We start from the raw sequence: 22,376 nt of genomic DNA, 5'->3' as shown, positions 1-22,376 counted from the left end.
AGAAGAGGGCTTGAGGGGAGAGGGGGGGAAGTGGCCGCTCCCGCGTCCGGGATGCAGGAGCATGGGCTGTTACGGACTGGCAGAGAGAGGAGGGCACTTGTGGGCCGTAGCGCTAGGAGACGGAGAGCTCTCTGGAATAAGCTTGATTGAGTTCGAATTCCGCCTCCACCATCAGCCCGCAGTGTGACCTTGGACAAGTACTCTAATCTTTCCTAGCTCAGTTTCCTCGTCTGCCCCAGCCTCCTCCCGGGGGAGTTTAGGGGTTGAAGGAGTTCTCTCCTCTCTAGGAATCAGAGCCTCCATCCTCCATCCACCTTCCGTCCTCCTGCAATCGATGAACATAAATCAGGAAGACGTGCCTGAGCTTGGGGGAAACGCTATTAAAAGGAGAATACAGGAGCTGCCCGCCCCTCCCCCTCCAGGCGGTCATTGCACCTAAGGAAGCAGCACCCGTGCAACACATCTCTCCCGCCTCTCCCTCTCTTTCCCCCTTGATGCCCCTCTCCTCCAACCCAGTTCTGCAATCTCTGTCACTGAGACTGATGGGGGATCCTTCTTCATCCTCCACAACTCCATTTTTCCAAAAGTGCTGCTGATTAATGGAGTTTGTAGAAAGACACGGTGTTGGTAGCTTGATACAAACATGTTTGACACAAGACACCATCCTCCTGAGACACATACCCCTCTGATAGATTCCACTTTACAAACTTCCTTTAAAAGTACCAATAAAAGGAATTTAAGCCACCTTGGGCAAACAACAAACAAAATTCTGCTTGCTGACCATTCTACTCAAATATCTCTCCAGGCTGTATTTCTATTTTGCTTAAAAGACTGGTAAACTCAGTTATATGAGAAGAAAATCTACAGGGACATCATCAGAAACAGTGAAAAGACATGACAAACTGGGAGAATTGTCACTCCTGTCACAAAGGGCTCATCTCTTTAATGTGTAAAAATGTCCTCAAGTCAACAAGAAAAAGACCATTCACAGTTCACATGCACAAAGTAAAACTGAAATATCAAGCATATGACAAGTTGCTCTACCTCATTTTTCTTGAATAAGAAAAATTTAAGTTCAAACTACAAGACAATTTTCACATATCACATCAGCAAATAATAATCATTTATCAGAAACATCTTTTAAAAATATAATATAGATCAAATCCCTCCTAGTCTTAGAATCTCCTTGAGGCTGCCCAGGAGTAAGATTAAGGTGCCTCCAAAGATCTTCACGACCCAGATAATCACAATGGTGTGATCACTGACCTAGAGCCAGACATCCTGGAATGTGAAGTCAAGTGGGCCTTAGAAAGCATCACTACGAACAAAGCTAGTGGAGGTAATGGAATTCCAGTGGAGCTATTTCACATCCTGAAAGATAATGCTGTGAAAGTGCTGCACTCAATATGCCAGCAAATTTGGAAAACTCAGCAGTGGCCACAGGACTGGAAAAAGTCCGTTTTCATTCCAATCCCAAAGAAAGACAATGCCAAAGAATGCTCAAACTACTGCACAATTGCACTCATCTCACATGCTAGTAAAGTAATGCTCAAAATTCTCCAAGCCAGGCTTCAGCAATACATGAACCGTGAACTTCCTGATGTTCAAGCTGGTTTTAGAAAAGGCAGAGGAACCAGAGATCAAATTGCCAACATCCACTGGATCATCGAAAAAGCAAGAGAGTTCCAGAAAAACATCTATTTCTGCTTTATTGACTATGCCAAAGCCTTTGACTGTGTGGATCATAATAAACTGTGGAAAATTCTGAAAGAGATGGGCATATCAGACCACCTGACCTGCCTCTTGAGAAATCTGTATGCAGGTCAGGAAGCAACAGTTAGACCTGGACATGGAACAACAGACTGGTTCCCAATAGGAAAAAGAGTATGTCAAGGCTGTATATTATCACCCTGCTTATTTAACTTATATGCAGAGTATATCATGAGAAACGCTGGACTGGGAGAAACACAAGCTGGAATCAAGATTGCCGGGAGAAATATCAATCACCTCAGATATGCAGATGATACCACCCTTATGGCAGAAAGTGAAGAGGAACTAAAAAGCCTCTTGATGAACGTGAAAGTGGAGAGTGAAAAAGTTGGCTTAAAGCTCAACATTCAGAAAACAAAGATCATGGCATCCAGTCCCATCACTTCATGGGAAATAGATGGGGAAACAGTGGAAACAGTGTCAGACTTTATATTTTTGGGCTCCAAAATCACTGCAGATGGTGACTCCAGCCATGAAATTAAAAGATGCTTGCTCCTTGGAAAAAAAGCTATGACCAACGTAGACAGCATTTTCTTTCTTTCTTTCTTTTTTTTTTTTTGATAGACAGCATTTTCAAAAGCAGAGACATTACTTTGCCAACAAAGGTCCGTCTAGTCAAGGCTATGGTTTTTCCAGTGGTCATGTATGGATGTGAGAGTTGGACTGTGAAGAAGGCTGAGCGCTGAAGAATTGATGCTTTTGAACTATGGTGTTGGAGAAGACTCTTGAGAGTCCCTTGGACTGCAAGATCCAACCAGTCCATTCTGAAGGAGATCAGCCCTGGGATTTCTTTGGAGGGAATGATGCTGAAGCTGAAACTCCAGTACTTTGGCCACCTCATGTGAAGAGTTGACTCATTGGAAAAGACCTTGATGCTGGGAGGGATTGGGGGCAGGAGGAGAAGGGGATGACAGAGGATGAGATGGCTGGATGACATCACTGACTCAATGGATGTGAGTCTGAGTGAACTCTGGGAGTTGGTGATGGACAGGGAGGCCTGGCGTGCTGCGATTCATGGGGTCGCCAAAAGTCGGACTCGACTGAGCGACTGAACTGAACTGAACTGAAAGACCTACAGGTCTGGTTCCTGCTACCTTTCACGCCTTTCTCACTGTTTTCCTCTCTTATTAACCTCTACTCCTGACCTTTCTGCCTTTGCTCCAACACTTAGAAGACTTTTTCCTTGGCTTTTATCAAACCTGGCTCCTCCTCACTTGGACAGGCCTGTCCTTGGGGAGCTTCACTTCTACTCCAGAAAGTGACCAAGACCTGGGCCAGTGCTGAGTTCCCCTCCTCTCTGGGAAAAGACCTAGTTCCCTTCACCCTACAGGGGCTACTTGATTCTCCCCGAGAGAATGATGCCTGACGTGGTTACATAGCCAGGGTCTTCAAGCGCCCCTTCTTTGTTGGTATAGGAAAGAAGGGTCTCAGGCAACCTCGCAGCTAGAACAGGCCACAGGGTGCAGAAAATCAGGGGGTGTGGAAGTACCTGAAGCAAAATTACCAGACGTCTCTGCCTCAGAGTCATTTTTAAAAACTAAGTATATGAGTGCATACACACAACTGATGTGAACATAGCCATACACACTTGGCAAGAAAGATCAACAATAAAAAATAAAATAGCAACACATTTGATTTTTCTTTTTCAGTTTTTATTTATTTTTGGCTGCCCTGGGTCTTTGTTGCTTTGCACGGGCTTTCTCTAGTTGCAGTGAGTGGGGGCCACTCTCGGTATGGTACGTGGGCTCCTCATTGCAGTGGGTTCTCTTGTTGCAAAGCACAGGTTCTGGATGCGTCGGCCTCAGTAGTTGTGGTGCGCAGGCTTAGTTACTCCCTGCCATGTGGAATCTTCCCCAACCAGAGCTCGAACCTGTGTCCTCTGCATGCGCACGCGGATTCCTATCCACTGCACCACCAGGGTAGTCCTTTATTTTTTAAATATTTATTTATTTATTTGACACCAGGTCTTAGTTGCAGCATGTGGAATCTTAGTTCCCTGACCAGGGACTGAACCCCGGCACCCTGCATTAGGAGCTCAAATTCTTAACCACTGGACCACCAGGGAAGTCCCCAGCAACACATTTTAAATAAAATATTTTGAATAAAATATGGTCCGTAAATAAGGCTCACAGGGGGTACCTGTTCTGAAGCTGTAGGAAAAAGTCATCTCTGTTGAGTCCTTTGGGAAAGAGGATTGAAGACCCAAATCAGGAGTCATGAACCTTCCTGGGCGGTGTGGACTGCGTGTGATTTTTTTGCTATACATATTGAGTTAATCCCCATTTAAAATGTGTACTTTAATTATGAGAGAACAATGTTGTTTGTTGTTGAAAAGGCAAACTGTACAAGAGGTGTGGAGCGGAAGTGTCTTCTGCAGCCCGATGTAGCCAGTGGTAGCAGGTGCTGGTAGGAGGCAGAGGCTGGGGGGTGGGTGCTGGCCTCGCCAGCAAGAAACAGAGCCCATGGTACAGAAGACAGCTGGGGATGCAGGATGAGGCCACAGGGCAATGGAGGAATGCCACAGAGGGTGCCCAGCCCCACTTGGAAGTATGAGGAGAAGGAATATCAGTCAGGCCAGGGAAGGTGAGAAGGATCCCAGGAAAAAGGATGGGCAGGATAGGATTTGTGAGAGGAGTCTACTGTGACCGCTCTGACGGGGGCCATGCTGGGAGACTGACTGGTATGGGAGAAATAAGCAAGGACAGGTCTTGGGGATCCTTATGTATCAAGGAAAGGGGTACAGCTTCTCCCTGGTGAAGCCACCTGGAGAGCTGAACAAAAGGTGAGTGGGTGCCTCTGTTAGATTCACCCTGTGGCAGCATGGATGGTGGCTTGGGGCACCACTGGGAGACCCTTGTAGTAATCCAGGCAAGATCTGAACTAAGGGAGAGCCAAAGGCACTGAGGGAGACCGAGAGACAGGGAGATCCACGGCAGAAAAGAGGACGAGCAGAGAGGAACCAGGTTTGCCAGAGAAGAGAAGAAAGAGGCTGCTTTCAGCCCTGGGCGTGTAGATTCTGAGGTGCCTGCGGCCCCTAAGCCGCCATATCTGCTATCTAGGATGGGTGGGCGTGTCCACAGGGAAAGAGGCCTCCTGGCTTTACAGCGTCATTTGAAGGAACAGCTAGTCTGGGGTGATCTGGGGTGGCCAGAGGCTTCCGAGTAGGTGGGTCTGGTGCTGAGGAAAGAGAGCAAGGCTGGAGACCCAGTTTGAGAGAATCCGCAGAGGGCTGGGAATGCCAATCACGAGAGAGGGGGCACGCAGAGAGGGAGCAGCAGAACTGAAGAGGCAGCAGTGGGGGAGCCCCATTTATGAGGCAGGCCAGGTGCACCCTGGAACAGAAAGCTGCAGGAAACTGCCGGAGCTCTGCACCTCCGTGTGCTGGTGTGCGCAGAAGGAGGGGCCCAGAGCAGCTCCCAAGTCCTCCACCCGGCTTTCAGAGGTGTGAAAAGTCACTGATGGGTGAGCCTGGAGCTCTGCCTTCTCCAGAAACCAGTCTGTGGCTTTGTTCACAGAAACGTCTCGCCTGTCAGCCACATTCTGTGAGATGCCACGTCCCATGGCTTTCTGGGGCCATAGTGGCTCCCTGCTGCCTAGGGCTCCCTGTCTCTCCTCTCTCTCTCTCTGGGTCTCTCTGTCTCCCCATTTCCTTCCATCCCCTCTTCCTCTCTAGTTGCGCCCCCACCCCACCCCAGTATCTCAAAAATGCTCCCAGAGACACCTGAAGCTTAACAGAAGGACCTTCAGAAATTCCAGCAGGTTCCTATTATGATCTCCTAGACCAAGCCTGAGGCACGCAGTTTCCATTTTCATTCAGGCATTGAGATTTCAGACAACCAGTTATACCAAGCGAGCAAAGTTCGGTTAGGGAGATAAATGACAGGCTAGACATGAAGGTCACTGTGTTTTCTTTCTTGAAGTTTTTCCTTGAGGGTCCTGTTACACCTCACTCACCCCCAGCCACTTTCTCCTAGGTAGGTCTGCTGCAGCCTTACAGAGGCCAGCTGTCCCACAGAGCCACCCACACATGCTTGGGGCACTGGGGCAGCTGGAGCAGGAACCAGACTCTGCCAGGAAAGCACCTGGATGTAGGGCCTCTGGCCTCGCTGCCTTAGAGGTGTGTCTCTTTCAAGTGACCTTGCAGAGCAAGCTGGCTTGGTCACTGCCTAGCAAACCTTCTTCATCCCATCTCCTGCGCTCTTTGCTGACTGACAGCCTGAGCTTCCGCCTTGGGGGCTCCTGGCTCTGTCACATGTGGGAGGATTCCCATGGAAACCCCACAAGAAGGAGAGGCGCAGGGAAGCCTCATTGATTCATGCTCCCAGAGGACGGGCGTGAGACGGTTCCACCTGGAGCTGGACAGATGGCTCTCTTTGTGAGCTCCTGGTAAGAAAGGGCCTGCCCCAGCCAAGTGTCGCTTGAGCTCCATGCATGTCTAGAGAGAAAAGCTAATGGACGCCAGTGAATAAAAGCTTGGGGGTTCTTTGGCTCATTCACTATTGGCAGGTTCACTCTCAAGGAGCATCTTTTAATAGAATAGCCTCTTTGCTTAATATTTATACCAAGAAAATCTTAGGAACATCCCCGTCGAACCAGGTCCAAGTAGGTACCATTGGCACCATTAGGCAGAGGTGAAAACTGAGGGCTGAAGATGTAAGTGATTGACTCGCCCAAGCTCACGGTGCTCTGCTCTCTCAGTCATGCCTCAGTGGAGGCTCTTTCCGAGGCAGCAGGTTGCTTTTATTTCTGTGCTCATGCTTTCGCTCCCACTACTTTCCCTCTGAGCCAGAGCCCTGCAGAGTCCCAAGGACTCTGGTGGCGGACCCAGCCCCTGCTTTTGAGTTGTCCCCTGTCTCAGAGGGAGGGAGGTGGCTGAGGAGACATCAGTGATAAGTCTGTGATGGAGACAGGTGCAGGGGCTCTCAGAGCACAGGATGACGAGCTCCCCAGAGGCACTGATACCCGAGTTGAATGAATTACCCAGGTGAGTATATGTGGGAGGGGTGTGCAAGGGAGAGGGAATGGGTGAAGGCGGCAGAGGTTCAGGACACGAGTGTGTGGGCCCCTGTGGTGCCTGTGGGGAAATTCACACAGCTTAGTGGGAATGCTGTGAGGGGCTTCATAGAGGGAGATGGGCCAAGAAAGCATTGTGGAGCTTTTGTGGGGGGAAGGGTTAGGAGAGGCTTCCCTGGTGGCTCAGTAGTAAGAATCTGCCTGTCAATGCAGGAGAGAGCAAGTTTGATTCCTGGATCAGGAGGATCCCCTGGAGAAGGAAACGGTAACCCACTCCAGCATTCTTGCCTGGGAAACCCCATGGACAGAGGAGCCTGGCGGTCTACAGTCTGTGAAAGAGTCAGACACGACTTAGCAACTAGACAACAATAAAAAGGGTTAGGAGTTTGTACTTTCTTCTGAAAGCCCTGGAGAGCTGTGGGGGATTTTAAGCAGGGAATGTGATTAGATCAGCTTTGCATTTCACAAAAGCTGTCACATATGTTTGAAAGCAATAATCAGTCTATTATAGGGATTCAAGTGGTATCAAAATGCACTTCTTTTTACAGTCCTTGTCATTATTCAGACTTGTCACTGAGTCCGACCCCTCTGAGCTCTCCTGGACGGGAAGTGATCAGGTCTTACACTTTCCTGAAGCCTCACATCTCCAGGGAGGCACCGTTACCACTGGTTAAATGAAGGAATGAAATCCACCCCCAGCCCCTTCCCTAGCAAGTCCAAAGCCAGAGGCCACATTGAGGGGAGGGCATTTCACCCAGTCATCATCAATCCTGCAGCAGTCCTGTCTCTTGGGAGACCCCATGCCTGACTAAGTCCAGCAGACAAGACTCCGAGAATGGGATTTGGGGTCCTGGGCCTCTGAAGAATTGAGTATCACATTTTGCAAACAGCTGAGGCTCCTTACGAAGTGCGACATCCACGCTTTGTGTCTCCTCATTTCCCTCTCGGGCTGCAACACCCGCCAGGGTCCTGGGAAGGGCAGCTGACAATTTGAGTTTTTGTTTTCTTGCTCAGCCATCACTGAAGCCCCAGGGCAGATCCTTCCGGATAATGTCATTAAGCATCCCCATTCAAACATGGCCTAAGAAATTAAGTTTGGTTTGAGGAAATGTGATGGAGGCACTGTTCAGTATGCCCTCCGCTTGCTGGGTTGAGAGCTGATGTTACTCCTACCAGGAAGTTAGACCCTGTTGTATCTTGTCTATGCCTAGTCCAGTGCCATGTGCTGTGGTGGAGATGAGAGGAGAGATGTGACAAGCCCTCACTCCCTCTGGCTGGAGAGAGGGGGCAGGGGCTGAGCCCGACTTGTCCACTACTGCATGCCCCTAGCTCTCAGCAGTAAAGAACCTGTCACATGGTAGCCATCCACCAAGTCTTTGTCGAATGAATAGATGAGAGCTGGAAGCAAGAAGGGAGCACAGCAGTATCTAACAAGGGGCAGACTGGATGTGACCCAGGCCCAGAGACTCAGAGATGGTGACTGTGTTAGTGGGGAACAAGGTCCCGTGTTCCCATCTTCTGACTCCAGCCCTGGACCTTTTCCTGCCAAATCCTCTAGAAAGAACAGAAAGCGAGACCTTGCCGAAGGCCAGAATCTCCTCTTCACACCATACATGTACTCTGCCCTGTCTTCAAAGCACCATGCTTATATGTGTGCTTGGGGAGAGGAGGGGGGTTATGAAGAAGCCCAGGGGAAGCTTCTTGTCCCCAGAGCAATGTCCCTTGAGGTAGGAAAAAAAAAAAAAAACAGGATAGTGGACCAGAAAGTCCTGGCTGACTTAGGAGGGACAGGCACCTAGAGGCCTGGAGGATCAGGGCAGGCTTCCTGGAGGAGGTGGGGCTCTCGGGCAGAATTGGGAAGGTGAGGAAGGAAGGTCTGGGGCCGCAACTGTGCATGGACAAAGACATGAAGATTGACGTGTCACCCTGGTATAGAGGTTGGGACTTTGCGTTAGTAACTTTCTGTCTCCCAGCTCTGGCCTTGGCCCTGTCTTTAGCTGGTCATGCTGATCCTGACCTCTGCCTCTGACAGCTTCCATGGGAATAAGCCCAAGTAACTCAGCCCCTCTTTTATTCATTTGTTAGTTTAGTCACAGTTGTAGGAGACTGCAGGAGCTGGAACTTGTCTGGGGCGAGGACTGCAGAGGCAATGTCCCACTGGGGTGCTGGACAGGTATGGGCAGAGTGGATCTGGCTGGGAGCTGGGCACCCGAGAGAAAGTCAGAACCTCCTATTGTGAGCATTTACACTGATCTCTGTCCTTTGTTGCTATGAACCACTCTGCCCTTTGCTTCTGTAGCTAAATCCTAGCGCATACCCTTTTTCCTTTTTTTGCTTTTTATTTTTGGCTGTGCAGGGTCTTCAAGGGGGAACATCAGCTTTTTCAAGTTCGGCGCTCAAATTTAGTCATGTCCGACTCTTTTGAGACAGCATGGACTATAGTCCACCAGGCTCCTCTGTCCATGTGACTCTGCAGGCAAGAATACTGGTGTGGATTATTATTTCCTTCTCCAGGGGCTCTTCCTGACCCAGGGATCAAGCCCACATCTCCTGCACTGCAGGTGGATTCTTTACTGCTGAGCCACCAGGGAAGCCCTTGGGATGCATTCAGGTGGTTAAATGGCTAGGGCAGAGGACACGCACAATTTAAAGAAGCATGTAACATTCACCCGGTGCCTCCCAGGTACCTGTGCCATTCCAGACAGGTGTCTCCCCTGATCCTTGCAAAGACAGGCAAGGTTAGCCCACAGAGTGCTTTTCAAACCCGTCTCAGAGAGGTTAAGCCCTTACGCAGGGCCCAGTGGACAGGAAGGGATTGAACCCCTGCCCTTTGTTATATTGTGCTGTCACTAGCTTTCCTTAGTGAAAGACCATTAGTGGACATGAGCACTCTGCTGTGATCCTGTCTTGTGGGGAGCAGCAAAGGGGTTGCTGTGTGTCCACCTCACTATTGCCAGTGGGAGTAACTTTTGAGGTCCCCACCTGCCACTAATGGGGCAGAGGCTTCAAGGCCAGAAAGGAAAGCAGCCAGACCTCCATGACCTGAAAGTGACTACTTTCAAACCCAGTAAAGGTGTCTCTTCAGCTGTTCCAAAGTTGGCCTAGTGTACATAGGATAAAGCCATTTGCCTTAGAAATGTCCTGCGTGGGCCACGGAGCTGCTTATAGTCCTGCACCACCAGAGGCTCTGTTCTTTCCATTTGTTGTGTTTTAGTTGCTAAATTGTGTCCAATTCTGCAGCCCTGTGGACTGTAGTCCACCAGGGACCTCGCCCATGGGATTTCCCAGGCGAGAAGACTGGAGTAGGCTGACATTTCCTTCTGCAAGGGATCTTTCCGATCCAGGGATTGAACCCATGTTTCCTGCATTGGCCAGCAAATTCTTTAACACTGAGCCATCAGGGAAATCCTGGTTTTTTATTAGATCTTTTTCTATTTTATTATGCTTAATTTATATATTTTCACTCTTCTTCATGCACTAATATGAGTACACCAGCCGTGATTTCCTCTGAGCTCTACTTTAATAGGATCCCTCAGATTCTAATATATGGAATGTTTTCTATATTTTATTTTCTAGATACTCTTCAGTTTTTATGTAGGGCTCTTTTTGATCCAAGTTGTTTAAAATAGAGTTTTTAAGAATGTCCAAAGATAGAATTTTGTCATCCATAATTTTGTGATTAATTTCTAGCTTTTCTTCTGTATTCAGTTCAGTTCAGTCACTCAGTTGCGTCCGACTCTTTGCAACCCCATGAACCACAGCACGCCAGGCCTCCCTGTCCATCACCAACTCCTAGAGTCCACCCAAACCCATGTCCATTGAGTCGGTGATGCCATCCAACCATCTAATCCTCTGTCATCCCCTTCTCCTGCCCTCAATCTTTCCCAGCATCAGAGTCTTTTCAAATGAGTCAGCTCTTCGCATCAGGTGGCCAAAGTACTGGAGTTTCAGCTTCAACATCAGTCCTTCCAATGAACACCCAGGACTGATCTCCTTTAGGATGGATTGGTTGGATCTCCTTGCAGTCCAAGCAACTCTCACGAGTGTTCTCCAACACCATAGTTCAAAAGCATCAATTTTTCGGCACTCAGCTTTCTTTATAGTCCAACTCTCACATCCATACATGATCACTGGAAAAACCATAGCCTTGACTAGTTGGACCTTTGTTGACAAAGTGATGTCTCTGCTTTTTAATATGCTGTCTAGGTTGGTCATAACTTTCCTTCCAAGGAGTAAGCGTCTTTTAATTTCATGGCTGCAATTACCATCTGCAGTGATTTTGGAGACCAGAAAAATAAAGTCAGCTTCTGTATTATCAGACTGTATATTATTTCTGCTTTTGGGGAGAGGTTTTATTTGTGGCCTAATATATGGGAACTCTTTTAGAAATGTATATACATTAACTGGCTTTCCTGGTGGCTCAGAGGTAAAGAATCCACCTGCAGTGCAAGAGACTGCCTGCAATGAAGGAAGCATGGGATCAGTTCATGGGTTGGGAAGATCTGCTGTAGGAGGGCATGGCAACCTACTCCAATATTCTTGCCTGGAGAATCCCATGAACAGAGGAGCCTGGTGGGCTACAGTCCATGGGGTCACAAGGGTCGCACACAACTTAACAACTAAACTTCTTCCACTAACTACTACTATACATAAATTAAATCTGTCTTATTAAGTATGTAATTTTGGTTTTTCTATGTTTTTACTTAGTTTGGTCAGTTACTCTGTCATGAGCTAAAAGAGGTGAATTAAAATCATCTGCCTCTACTGGGTATCTGATCTTCCTTGTATTTTCTGTAGCTTTTGCTTTGAATTTTCGTGTTGTTATTTAACGTAGTCAGTCTTCAATTGTGGATTATATTCTTTCTTGTTATAAAGTGTTCTTTGTCTCATTTAAAATCATCTGCCCTTAATTAACTTTAGTTGGAGAAGGAAATGGCAACCCACTCCAGTATTCTTGCCTGGAGAATCCCAGGGACACAGGAGCCTGGTGGGCTCCCATCGATGGGGTTGCACAGAGTTGGACATGACTGAAGTGACTTAGCAGCAGCAGCCTAATATTAAGGTTACAGTACCTGCTTAGTTTGAGGTTGCTTTTATTTGGTATATATTTGCTTTTCCTATTATTTTCAACATTGTTGAATTACTTTGCTTTGGGAGTGTCTCTTAAACATGGCATATGGTTGAGGGTTTTGTCTTGTTACCTTAAAATCCTTAAAATCTTTTCTTTTTAGGAGTTTCCTATGGCCATTCATTGATATATATATAGGGTTTTGGTCTTAGTTTTATGTCTTTGTGTTTTTGCTTCTATTGCTTTTTAAAGCAAAATCTTTCGGTGTATGGTCTGTTTTATTTTGTGCTGTGTTTTTTATGACAATTTGGAAGGTTTGTGTTTTATTTTGAGTTCTTCTGGAGGTTGCCTTTGAACTGTGTAAAATGTATTTAATCTTTTTTTTTGAAGCCTGTACTAGTTGCCTCCCTTATGAAATAAGTGATCACAAAATTAGTTTACAGATTTGGTCACAGTTTTCATCTGTTTTGTGACAGCTTTTTTCTGGTGAGTTTTCTTGGTTTGCCATCTTTTTTCCTGTTCTTTTCCTCATTTCTTTCTTTTCCAGTATCTTTGACTATGTCATGTGCTGCTTCTCTTTGGAAGAGGTGAACCTTCCTGATCAGCATTTTGCAGGCGGTGTGTGTAGAGGAAGTGCTGTGAGGTGTTTTAGGAGAGCAGGATTGCTTCCTGGTTCGTGGTAACTTTGTTCACAGGCCTGTGGCAACGATTTGTTCTAGCTTCTACCCAGTCAGCAGGGCTCTATAGCCATGGGCTTCCCGCAGTTCAGGCCCTTCTGCTACTCGGCCTCACAGCACACTGCTTCCTGTGAAGATGGCGGACGGTAGTTTTCTCCATTAGTCCCATCCTCCTTTTTCCCCTATAGTGTCAGAGGCAGATCCCATCACTGGACCACACACCCTGTACCCATTGGTCTTGATTAGGAATCTTCGTTTTCCTTCTTCAGGGAGTGCCAGCTACTGGCTGACTCTGCCATCTTCATCAGCCATCTGCAGCCACAGGTATCTTCTGGAGGTGTTCACTCACACCTCGTTTGATCTTCACTGCTTTTGGCAGCCCTTAACCGGTTTTTTGGCAGCCTTTCCTTATAAGTTGTGGTTTGGATTACAAATGTGTTCTGGTTTTGCTGAAGATAGAATCTGCATTCCTGTTTCTGTTTCTCCTTTATTTTGGGTGATTTTGGATATGAAGAGGAGTAACTATTTTGCTATCTTAGAAATGTCTAGTGTTGCATATTTTTACGTATGCTGGTATCCCCTTAGATTAAACATTAGCCAGAGCTCTCTGGATAAGGTTGGCATGTGCTGAAGCTGAGGTCTGACAATAGAAAGGAAAGAACATAGAGCTGAGAATAAGATTGGAAGGTTCAAAAAGCAATGCTCACTATTGCAGCCAGTGCTGTATGGCACTTTGGCTGGGACTGTACCACTATTTGGGTGCGATGGCGTGGCCAGGCAGAGCAGGGCATGGGAAATGTCTGCCTCCTGGTCTGTCTCAGGGGAAAGTGTTCTGAACCTAGCAACTCTCAGACCAGGGAGGGGAAGACGCATGCCTTTGCTCTAGATGGGCTGCAGGGCTCAGCTCTCCATCTCTCCCCACACCCAGGGTCCATCCAAACACCCCAAGAACCCTGAACTCTGGCTGGTCTCTTAGTGATGGTGGCCAAGTTCTCCTCCCTGAAAACCAGGGTCTTGTCTCAGAGGAGGTTGTCCAGAGTCAATGTTGTTAATGGGGTTTATACGCCCAAAGACAGAGCTTGCCCATCCAAAGGGAAGTGGTACATGCAAGATGTCTAGAAGACAGAGCCAGAAAGGAAAATCTGCCGGCAGAGTCTCAGGTTTGGCTTCTGATATTGTCTCTTAGCTTCCCATACCACTTGGAGGGAATATTTTATTCCCATTTTATAGACTGGAGTCTTAGACAGGCTAAGAGAAACTTCCTGTGGACGCACAGCTAAGAGATGGAGAGAGGGATTTACATATAGTTCTCTCTGGCTCCAGAGCCTGAACACCAACTCTCTCATCACCTTGCTTCCAATTCACCTTACCATGGAGACCTCACCCTATCCTCAGATGCTTGCCTTATGTCCTTGTTCATGTCCCTGGGTGACCTTGATGAATCTTTGCTCAGTGTCTAGTTTCTCAAGACTGATTGCACTTGAAATGCTATTTAAGCTCCCCAGGGCAGCCAAGGATAGGAACCAATGGACCATACCCTAAACATCTCCGATGTCCCTGTCTTGAGCACCCTGTTCCCCCTACCTAGGGCACAGGGCTTGTTTCTTGGGACCAAGTGCACTGGAGTTCTCTATGATTTTGAGCAAATCACAACTTCTCTGGGCTCAGTCCTTATTTTGAAAATAAAATAGCCTGTGATTTCTCCAAGAGCAGAACACAAACTCTGAAGCCAGATGGCCTCAGTGTGGATCTTGGCTCAGCCCCTTCTTAACTGTGAAACGTTGGTTAATTAGTTATCTCCTCTATGACCTATGCGTTTCTCATCTATAAAATGGGAATAATAATGAATGTCTTATTGGGAGGGCTTAAGGATTAAATGAGTTAATAAATGTGAATCATTTAGAGCAGTGTCTGGCAAATGGTGAATTCTAGATAAGTGCCATATATCATTCTATTCATTAGTTATTATTATGAATGCATGCCCAGGGCCCAGCCAAGTCATGGGCATAGATGGCTGTCGAGGCTGCTGTTATAACCCGTGTCCTTTGCTTCCTTCCAGGAGCTTGGTTCCCTGCCCCAGCCCCGTGGAGGCTGTGGGCGTGTCCGGTCCAGACGCCTGGTTTCCAGCCCCGTGGCCCATCCCTGGCTGCGGGGAGCGGAAGCTCCCAGGAGGTAGCGGTGGCCCGCAGCGGCCCCTTCCCGGCAGCAAGCCATGGGCCAGAAGCTCTCGGGGAGCCTCAAGTCGGTGGAGGTGCGGGAGCCGGCGCTGCGGCCGGCCAAGCGCGAGCTGCGGGGAGAGGAGCCGGGGCGGCCGGCGCGGCTGGACCAGCTGCTGGACATGCCGGCGGCGGGGCTGGCAGTGCAGCTGCGGCACGCGTGGAACCCCGAGGACCGCTCGCTCAACGTGTTCGTCAAGGATGACGATCGGCTCACCTTCCACCGGCACCCGGTGGCGCAGAGCACGGATGGCATCCGCGGCAAGGTGGGCCACGCTCGTGGCCTGCACGCCTGGCAGATCCACTGGCCTGCGCGGCAGCGGGGCACGCACGCAGTGGTGGGCGTGGCCACGGCGCGGGCCCCCTTGCACTCAGTGGGCTATACTGCGCTGGTGGGCAGCGACGCCGAGTCCTGGGGCTGGGACCTGGGCCGCAGCCGCCTTTACCACGATGGCAAGAACCGGCCCGGCGTAGCCTACCCTGCATTCCTGGGGCCTGAGGAGGCCTTTGCGCTCCCTGATTCACTGCTCGTGGTGCTGGACATGGACGAGGGCACACTCAGCTTCGTCGTGGACGGCCAGTACCTGGGTGTGGCCTTCCGTGGCCTCAAGGGCAAGAAGCTCTACCCGGTGGTGAGTGCCGTGTGGGGCCACTGCGAAGTCACCATGCGCTACATCAATGGCCTTGACCGTAAGTGCAGCCTGCTGTGGGGGATTGTGTGGGTAGGGGCTGGGCAGGGATGGGTCCAGAGGCTGCCAGTCCCTAGTGGAGCTGGAGAGGGAAGGGAGTTTGGAGGGAGGGGAAGCAGGTGAGGCCCCATCCGCCGTCAGCACTTGGGATCATCTTGCAGCATGGACTGGTGGTGAGGATGTGGACCCCGAGGCCAGGCTCCTGGGTTTGGATCTTGACTTTTTTCTGCTCACTTGGTGATCTTGGGCTGTGCCTCAGTTTCCCTCTCTGCAGAAGTGACTCAATGAGAGTAATCTAGCTCAGGGTTGTTATGAGAAATCAAATAAGATAATAATAATGTGAAGTGACCCTGATGCTGGGAAAGATTGAAGGCAGGAGAAGGGGGCAACAGAGCATGAGATGGTTGGATGGCATCGCCGATGACATCAATGAACATGAGTTTAAGCAAACTCCCTGAGAGGATAAAGGACAAGGAATCCTAGCACATTGCAGCCCATGGGGTCACAAAGAGTCGGACATGACTGAGCGGCTGAACAACAACAACGAACATGAAGTGCTTAGGACAGTGCTTAGAACTGTCGGTGCTAGTCACAAACCTTTCAGTCTCTGTAAAGTGAGAGTGAAATTGCTCAGTTGTGTCCTACTCTTTGCGACCCCATGGACTGTAACCTACCAGGCTCCTGTGTCCATGGGATTTTCCAGGCAAGAGTACTGGAGTGGGTTGCCATTTCCTTCCCCAGGGGATCTTTCCAACCCAGGGATTGAACCCAGATCTCCCACATTGCGGACAGTCGCTTTACCGTCTGAGCCACCAGAGAAGCCAGTCTCTGTAAGGATTGTGCCAAATGATGTCTCCTGTGTACCTGGCTTCAAGTTCACAGCAGGAGAAGAGAGACAAGTAGAAGACAGAGTCTCTGCACTTGAATCTCTTGCACTCAAGTTACTGATAAATAATAAGTATTGATAGTAACTATCATTTATTGAATACCTGCTGTATGTAGGGTCTGAACACTCAAATCTAGGTCTTCCTGCTGAACTCTCTCTTAAAGGGGGGCATCTCACTGACTATTGCCTCATGGGAATGAGAGCCAAAAGTTGTGGAATCTTCTGACTTCTTTCCAGAGGACCCAGCAATCTAGATTTTGTGCAAACTATTCCCATTTTTCAAGTTGGCAGCTGCTAAAGACACCGTGTGGACAAATAGAACTCCCTTGCAGGTTGCAGATAAGCCCATAGGCTGTTGGGTTTGACTCCTGACACCTCTAAGGCCTTCTCTCATTTAATATACACAGTCATCCTGTGCAGCTAGCTTTAAAAAAAACCCTGGTAACAAAAACGGTTGTTGATTTTAGGAGGGAGTCACTCAAGCAGGGTGGCCCCTGGACAGAGGTGCACATGACTGTCTGCCCCCCATTGAATTCCTGCTGAGTGGAGCCTGGAGTTGGGCACTTGTGGGCTTGCACATACCTTATCCACTTGACTTATACCCCTGATGAAGCTCCTGAGGTGGGCATTTAAAGCCAGAATTCCAGCTTATTAACTTTAAACCAGCAATATAACTGCCCCCTTTTAGAGAAGAGGAAACTGAAGAGCGGAGCTTTCCAAGAACAAGAACCCGGGCCTACCTAATTCTCTCAGCTCTGAAGCCCATTCTTTTCCCATGCTCCCCACTTTAGCTGAGGGACTGAGAGTAACACTCCAGGAAAGAGGTCAAGGACAAGATTATACTCAAGTAAAATTGACATTGACTTGAGCTAGGGTGGGTTGACCATTTTCAAGGGTGACAGGCCACCAGGACATGGTTGCTGTGCTCTATTCTGTGGTTTAATTGGCAACACTTTTGCTCACATTTCATTTCCGTGGTTGTTGAACTAAGATTGACATTGAATGGCAAAGTGTTGTTCTGTTTTTTCTCTGATTGACTGGTTAAATAAAGAAAAGATGAATATTTGTCCTGAGATGGGCTAGCTTAGTCACCACAGTGCCTAGTGGAGAATGCTGGGTGACATGGCAACCAGGCAAACCCCAGTGCTGAGAAAACCAACAGCAACAGCAAATTTTATTTTTGTTAACAAATACTCTTGTAAAATGGAACTGGGAAGTCTACTTGCCAGAACTGCTCACTGGACTAGAAGGATGGCCTTGATGTACCAAGGCTCTGGGTTCTGACATGCCTGGTTTCCCACTGCATCCTCAATGCTCAGTGGTTTTGTGTCTTTGGTGAACCACTCTAATGCCTCAGGACTCATTTTACTCATCTGTAAAAGGGAACAGTGTCAGGTCCCTTTCATAGCTGCTGTGAAATCTCATGCCGTGGCACCAGTAATATGATAGCTGGGATGAAAGGCTGGCATTGATACCCAGCAGAACTACCTGAGCCAGCAATTGGGCCCCCAAGGTGGGCTTTCCCTTGGGTATTGATTCCACTTGGGTATTACCTGCTGCTTCATTTTTAGCTACAAGCTAAGGTGCTAACAGGGTTGCAGCTAGTGGCTCCCCCACACAGGATAGGATCAAGAGCAGTCAGGCCTTGATGTTCTGCTGAGGGCAGAGTCTGGATGGGAAAGGATAGTCGTGTCCTGACATCTGGGGCTTTTGGATCCTTCAGGTGGCTGGAGACGCTTGGTGAGACTGAAACTTGGAATGTTCCATCCTCCCCTTTGGCAGTGATTTTTTTCCAGTTGGCAGAGGCTAGAATGCCCATCCAGGAGGCAAGGGGAGGCCAGGATGTCATGTCATATGAGCCTTGGGCATTTCGCATTGGGTAACAGGACTGACTTGAGTACTATGATCCTGGCCTCTTCTCAGATAGGAGTGATGTTTTCTATCTTGGGCAGGGTGTGATTCCCAAAGGGGGAGCTCAGCTTTTCTGGGCTTTGAAAGACCCATGGTCCATGGGACAAGACCTGACTATAGTGTGGACCACCAAAGGACAGGCCAAGGGGAGTCTGACAGGGACTGGTGGGGAGGGGATTGTGCAATGCCTATAGCTAGTAACCTGGGCTGAAGTCCAGTGGATTCCTGGGACACTGAGAGGGGTTTGGCCCTAGGGAGTCCCTGGGTGACCCAAGATGGATTTCTGAGTATGAGAAGTCTGAGCAACACTGCTTGTGGACATGAAGGCAGGTCCCCAAATTCAGCCCTGACCAGGAGATTAGGGGACTGCAGTCACAGAGAGAGGTTATGGAGCAGAGAGGCAGATGGAGTTCCTCTCTGGGATGGATTGATTCCCCACAAGATCACGGTGGGGAGAAAAGATGGGCTTAGAGTCTGGCCCCAGCACTCACCAGGAGGCCGTGGACAAGGATTACCTCCTTCCTGTGGACCTCAGTGTTCTCCTTTGTGAAACAGCTGTGGTAAAGCTCGCCAGCACAGAGCAAGCCCACAGCGACGGCTGCTCACTGCTTTGATTAACTAGGTGAGCTGGGCCAGGTCTGGGGGTTCACCTAAGGATAAAAATCAAAGTGGCCTCAATAAGGCCTTCTCCAATATGTAGGAAGGAAGTTAATGGACATCATTTTCTCAGTTTTTTTAATTTTTACAACTATAAAAGCAAGACTTAGAAAGAGCTAACTGCTTGTGACTCTGAAGTATGTGTTTGTGGAGGCTAAGAGCTCCTGGAAGCGCATTTTCCTATTACAAATGTGTTCTTCGGCTACACCCTGGAGCAAAACAGATCAGCATCTGGGGTGGGGGGTTTACTATAAAGAACTACAGGATGCCCAGGGACTCTGCCATTTGAGTGAGTCGAGAAGCACAGAGCCGAGGCCGGGCAAACTGGCAAGCTGGCTCAAGGTACCTGTGTCCCGGGCCAAATAACAGCAGTGACGCCATCACCCATAACTGACACTTCTCTGGTACTTAGTGTGGGCTGGGCTAGATTCTAAGTACTTTGCACATTTTAATTCATTTAATGCTTGTAACAACTCTTTATAGCTAACCACCTATATGATCATCTTCATTTTCCCATAAAGAAACTGAAGCCCAGAGAGCTTGAGTAAGTTGCTAAAGGTCACATAGCTAATAACAGGATCAAACTGAGGCAGGCTGGTCCAGTGGGTTCCTTGTGCAGATGTTTACAGATAAAAGGGAAGGAACAGGAGAGGCTGCTCCATCAGGCTGGGTGGCTACTCAGCAAAGGATGGAACCCTTTCCTTTGGCAGTGAGTTCGGAGGAGGCCCTGAGAATCTGTCCCTCCCACTGGTTTCACCTCCAGCCCTCAAAGGTCTTGGCTTAGCACAGAGCTCTGCGGGATGTTCTGAAAAGTTTGTTGCATAAAGACAGCCCCAGCAGTGTCTGTGAATCAGGCGTGCTTTGGTCGCTCACAGGAGAATGTCACTGAAAGCATCCCAACCACTGTGAGGGTTGTCCCTGGAGTGGGCCCGGCCTTTGGAATCTGCTCCAGGCTGGTTTCCGGAATTGTTCCCCGGCCCCCGGCTCCTCCTTCCGCATGCTGGCGGCCAGGAGGCCTGACAGAACAGCTTTGTCTCCTGTCTTGGAATTCTTGGGTGGTAAGTAGCATGTGAGGGCTTTCCAGATGGCTCAGTGGTAAAGGACCTGCCTGCCAGTACATGAGACATAAGAGATGGTTCGATCCCTAGGTCGGGAAGATCCCCTGGAGGGAGAGCACGGCAACCCTCTCCAGTATTCTTGCTTGGAGAATCCCATGGACAGAGGAGCCTGGCAGGTTATAGTCCATGGGGTCACAAAGAGTCAGACACCACTGAAGTGACTTAACACACATGCACAAGTAGTACGTGAGTGACCGAGGAAGAGGAGAGGGGCCTCAGACACAGAAGCTTTGATTTGGGAGTCGTGTAATTCTATGTATGGAGGGGTACCAGCTAGGTTCTATGCCCTAGGCCAAGTGTTTTACTCACTTTTTTTTTTCAGTCCACACAGTGAACCTAGAGGCAATGTTATTGTTATTCTCCCCATCTTATAGATGGGGAAACTGAACCTTGGAGAGTTGAAGAGTTGGCTCAAGGCCCCACAACTAGCCACTGGCAGGGCTGTACTGAAGCCTGGGGCACTCCTGCACCTTGCCTCCTGCAGCCTGGGCCAGCCCTGCTTCCACTCTGCCTACCAGTTCCAAAGAACAGGTTTCGAGCCCGGGACTGACTTTCTGGGGGATGGGGGGCGGGAACCTCTAGCATCTCAGGCCTGATAAGCAGGGAGGGCTTGTCCACTTTCCTCAAACCAGAGACACTGTGGTTCCAGACGTCATTCCTAGATGGTTTAATTGATCTGCCAACAAGTATTTATTGGCGCAACAGCTCCTCAAAGAAGCCCTGGCGGCCAGCCAAGGCTTCTGGTATTGATGAAGGCCAGAGAGAGTTTTCTACCAGGATGACTGCAAGGACACTGTCCCCTTGCCAGAGCTGTCTGCTCTGTACTCACGACCTTCCTGCCCAACTCCCGTGTGTCTCCTGGTGGCACGGTCCTCCTAGCCGTCCTGACATCCGGACTGTGCTTCTCCTCCCTCCTGACTCAGGTCCAGGCCTCGTCTCCCCTTTGACCAGTGCCCTATCACTCTGCCCTGACTCCGTCTCACCCCAGCCCTCAGCCCATGGCTCTGTCCCCTGAGCCCCCAATTCAACACTGAGTCCTCCTCCCGCTTCACTCCACTCACTACTTTTCCACATGTGTATGCCTTCTTTCTCCAGGTGGGTGTGAAGTTCCCCAGGGCACAGATGGTCACCCAGGAGGCACGTGTGGGGAAACGGGCAGAGTGGGGGCTTTATTTACTTATCTTTAAAATAATTTTATTTAGTTTTGGTTATGCTGGGTCTCCATTGCTGCAAGGACTTTTCTCTGGTTGCGGCGAGTGGGGGCTACTCTCTAGTTGCTGTACTCAGGCTTTTCATTGTGGTGGCTTCTCTTGTTGTGGAGCACAGGCTCCAGGGAACACGGGCTTCAGTAGTTGTGGCATATGGCCTCAGTAGTTTTGGCTCCTGGGCTCTAGAACACAGACTCGATAGTTGTGGGGCGTGGGCTTAGTTGCTCTTCGGCATGTGGGATCTTCCCAGATCAGAGATCAAACCCGTGTCTCTTGCATTGGCAGGCAGATTCTTTACCACTGAGCCACCAGGGAAACCCCAGAGGGATTTAAAAATATGTGTGCATTTACTTTTGAAAGGTAAACGGTGCATGTGACAACAAATTTAAATGTTACAAAAGACTGGTAAAATACCCCCATCCCAAAGCTCCCCAGCCTCTTCCTGCTGGCAACCACTATCGTCACTCTTGCCCGTGTCCTTGCAGAAGCCTCACGCCGGCGTGATCTTACGGTGAACGTTGCTCTGCATCTCATTTCCCCTCTTAGTAGATCTTGGTGATTTTTAAAATATGATTAACGTAGCGCTGCCTCATTCCTTATTAACAGCTGCGTGGGTTTCTGTGTAATGGTTGTATCATAATTTGATTATCTAGACCCTTACTTTTGGACATCTAGGTAATTTCCAGTCTTTGAGGGTACACTTTTGATCCTGATTTGAAGTTTTATTTTTTACCCCTGCTGGCTAATTGACATCCTCGAGCCTTAGTTTTTTCCCCTCTGTGCAGTGGGAAGAATTAAATATACCTTGCAGAGTTGCTGTGAATATTAAGATTGATGCAGAAATGCAGCATGCACCAGCATGCAACTCACATTAGGTGTGGGATGGAGGGGAGCCTTTGATATGACAGTATTTCCTGTGTTACCCATCATGCTGTGCCAATGCTGAGCTCGTCTTTGGCAGCTGATGAATGCTTATGAATGGTTTGGTTTCTGGTTTAAAATATAGCACAGTTGCTTTAATTTTGTATTAAGATGGCTTCGAACTCATTGTTGGACCATGATCATTTGATTCAGTCAGTTCAATCAGTCTTTATATGGGATGCATGTCAGTACAGTGAGGCCACTGGGCCCTTTCTTGCACAGAGCCGGTCCATGTGCTCTGC

General features: G+C 48.8%; 1 protein-coding gene across 1 annotated transcript in view; it reads left to right on the top strand.

The window, feature by feature from the left end:
- The window catches only part of SPSB4 (splA/ryanodine receptor domain and SOCS box containing 4), an 86,425-nt gene that overhangs the window by 1,565 nt on the left and 62,484 nt on the right, over positions 1–22,376 (top strand). Inside the window, exon 2 of the mRNA XM_055569526.1 lies at positions 14,588–15,434. Coding sequence (XP_055425501.1) covers positions 14,741–15,434 — 694 coding nt within the window. The 5' untranslated portion in view covers positions 14,588–14,740. The remainder of the gene's footprint in view (positions 1–14,587; positions 15,435–22,376) is intronic.

The sequence above is a fragment of the Bubalus kerabau genome, chromosome 2, assembly GCF_029407905.1.
Source record: "Bubalus kerabau isolate K-KA32 ecotype Philippines breed swamp buffalo chromosome 2, PCC_UOA_SB_1v2, whole genome shotgun sequence".
Lineage (NCBI taxonomy): Eukaryota > Metazoa > Chordata > Mammalia > Artiodactyla > Bovidae > Bubalus > Bubalus kerabau.
This window is presented reverse-complemented; position numbering and strand designations above follow the sequence as displayed.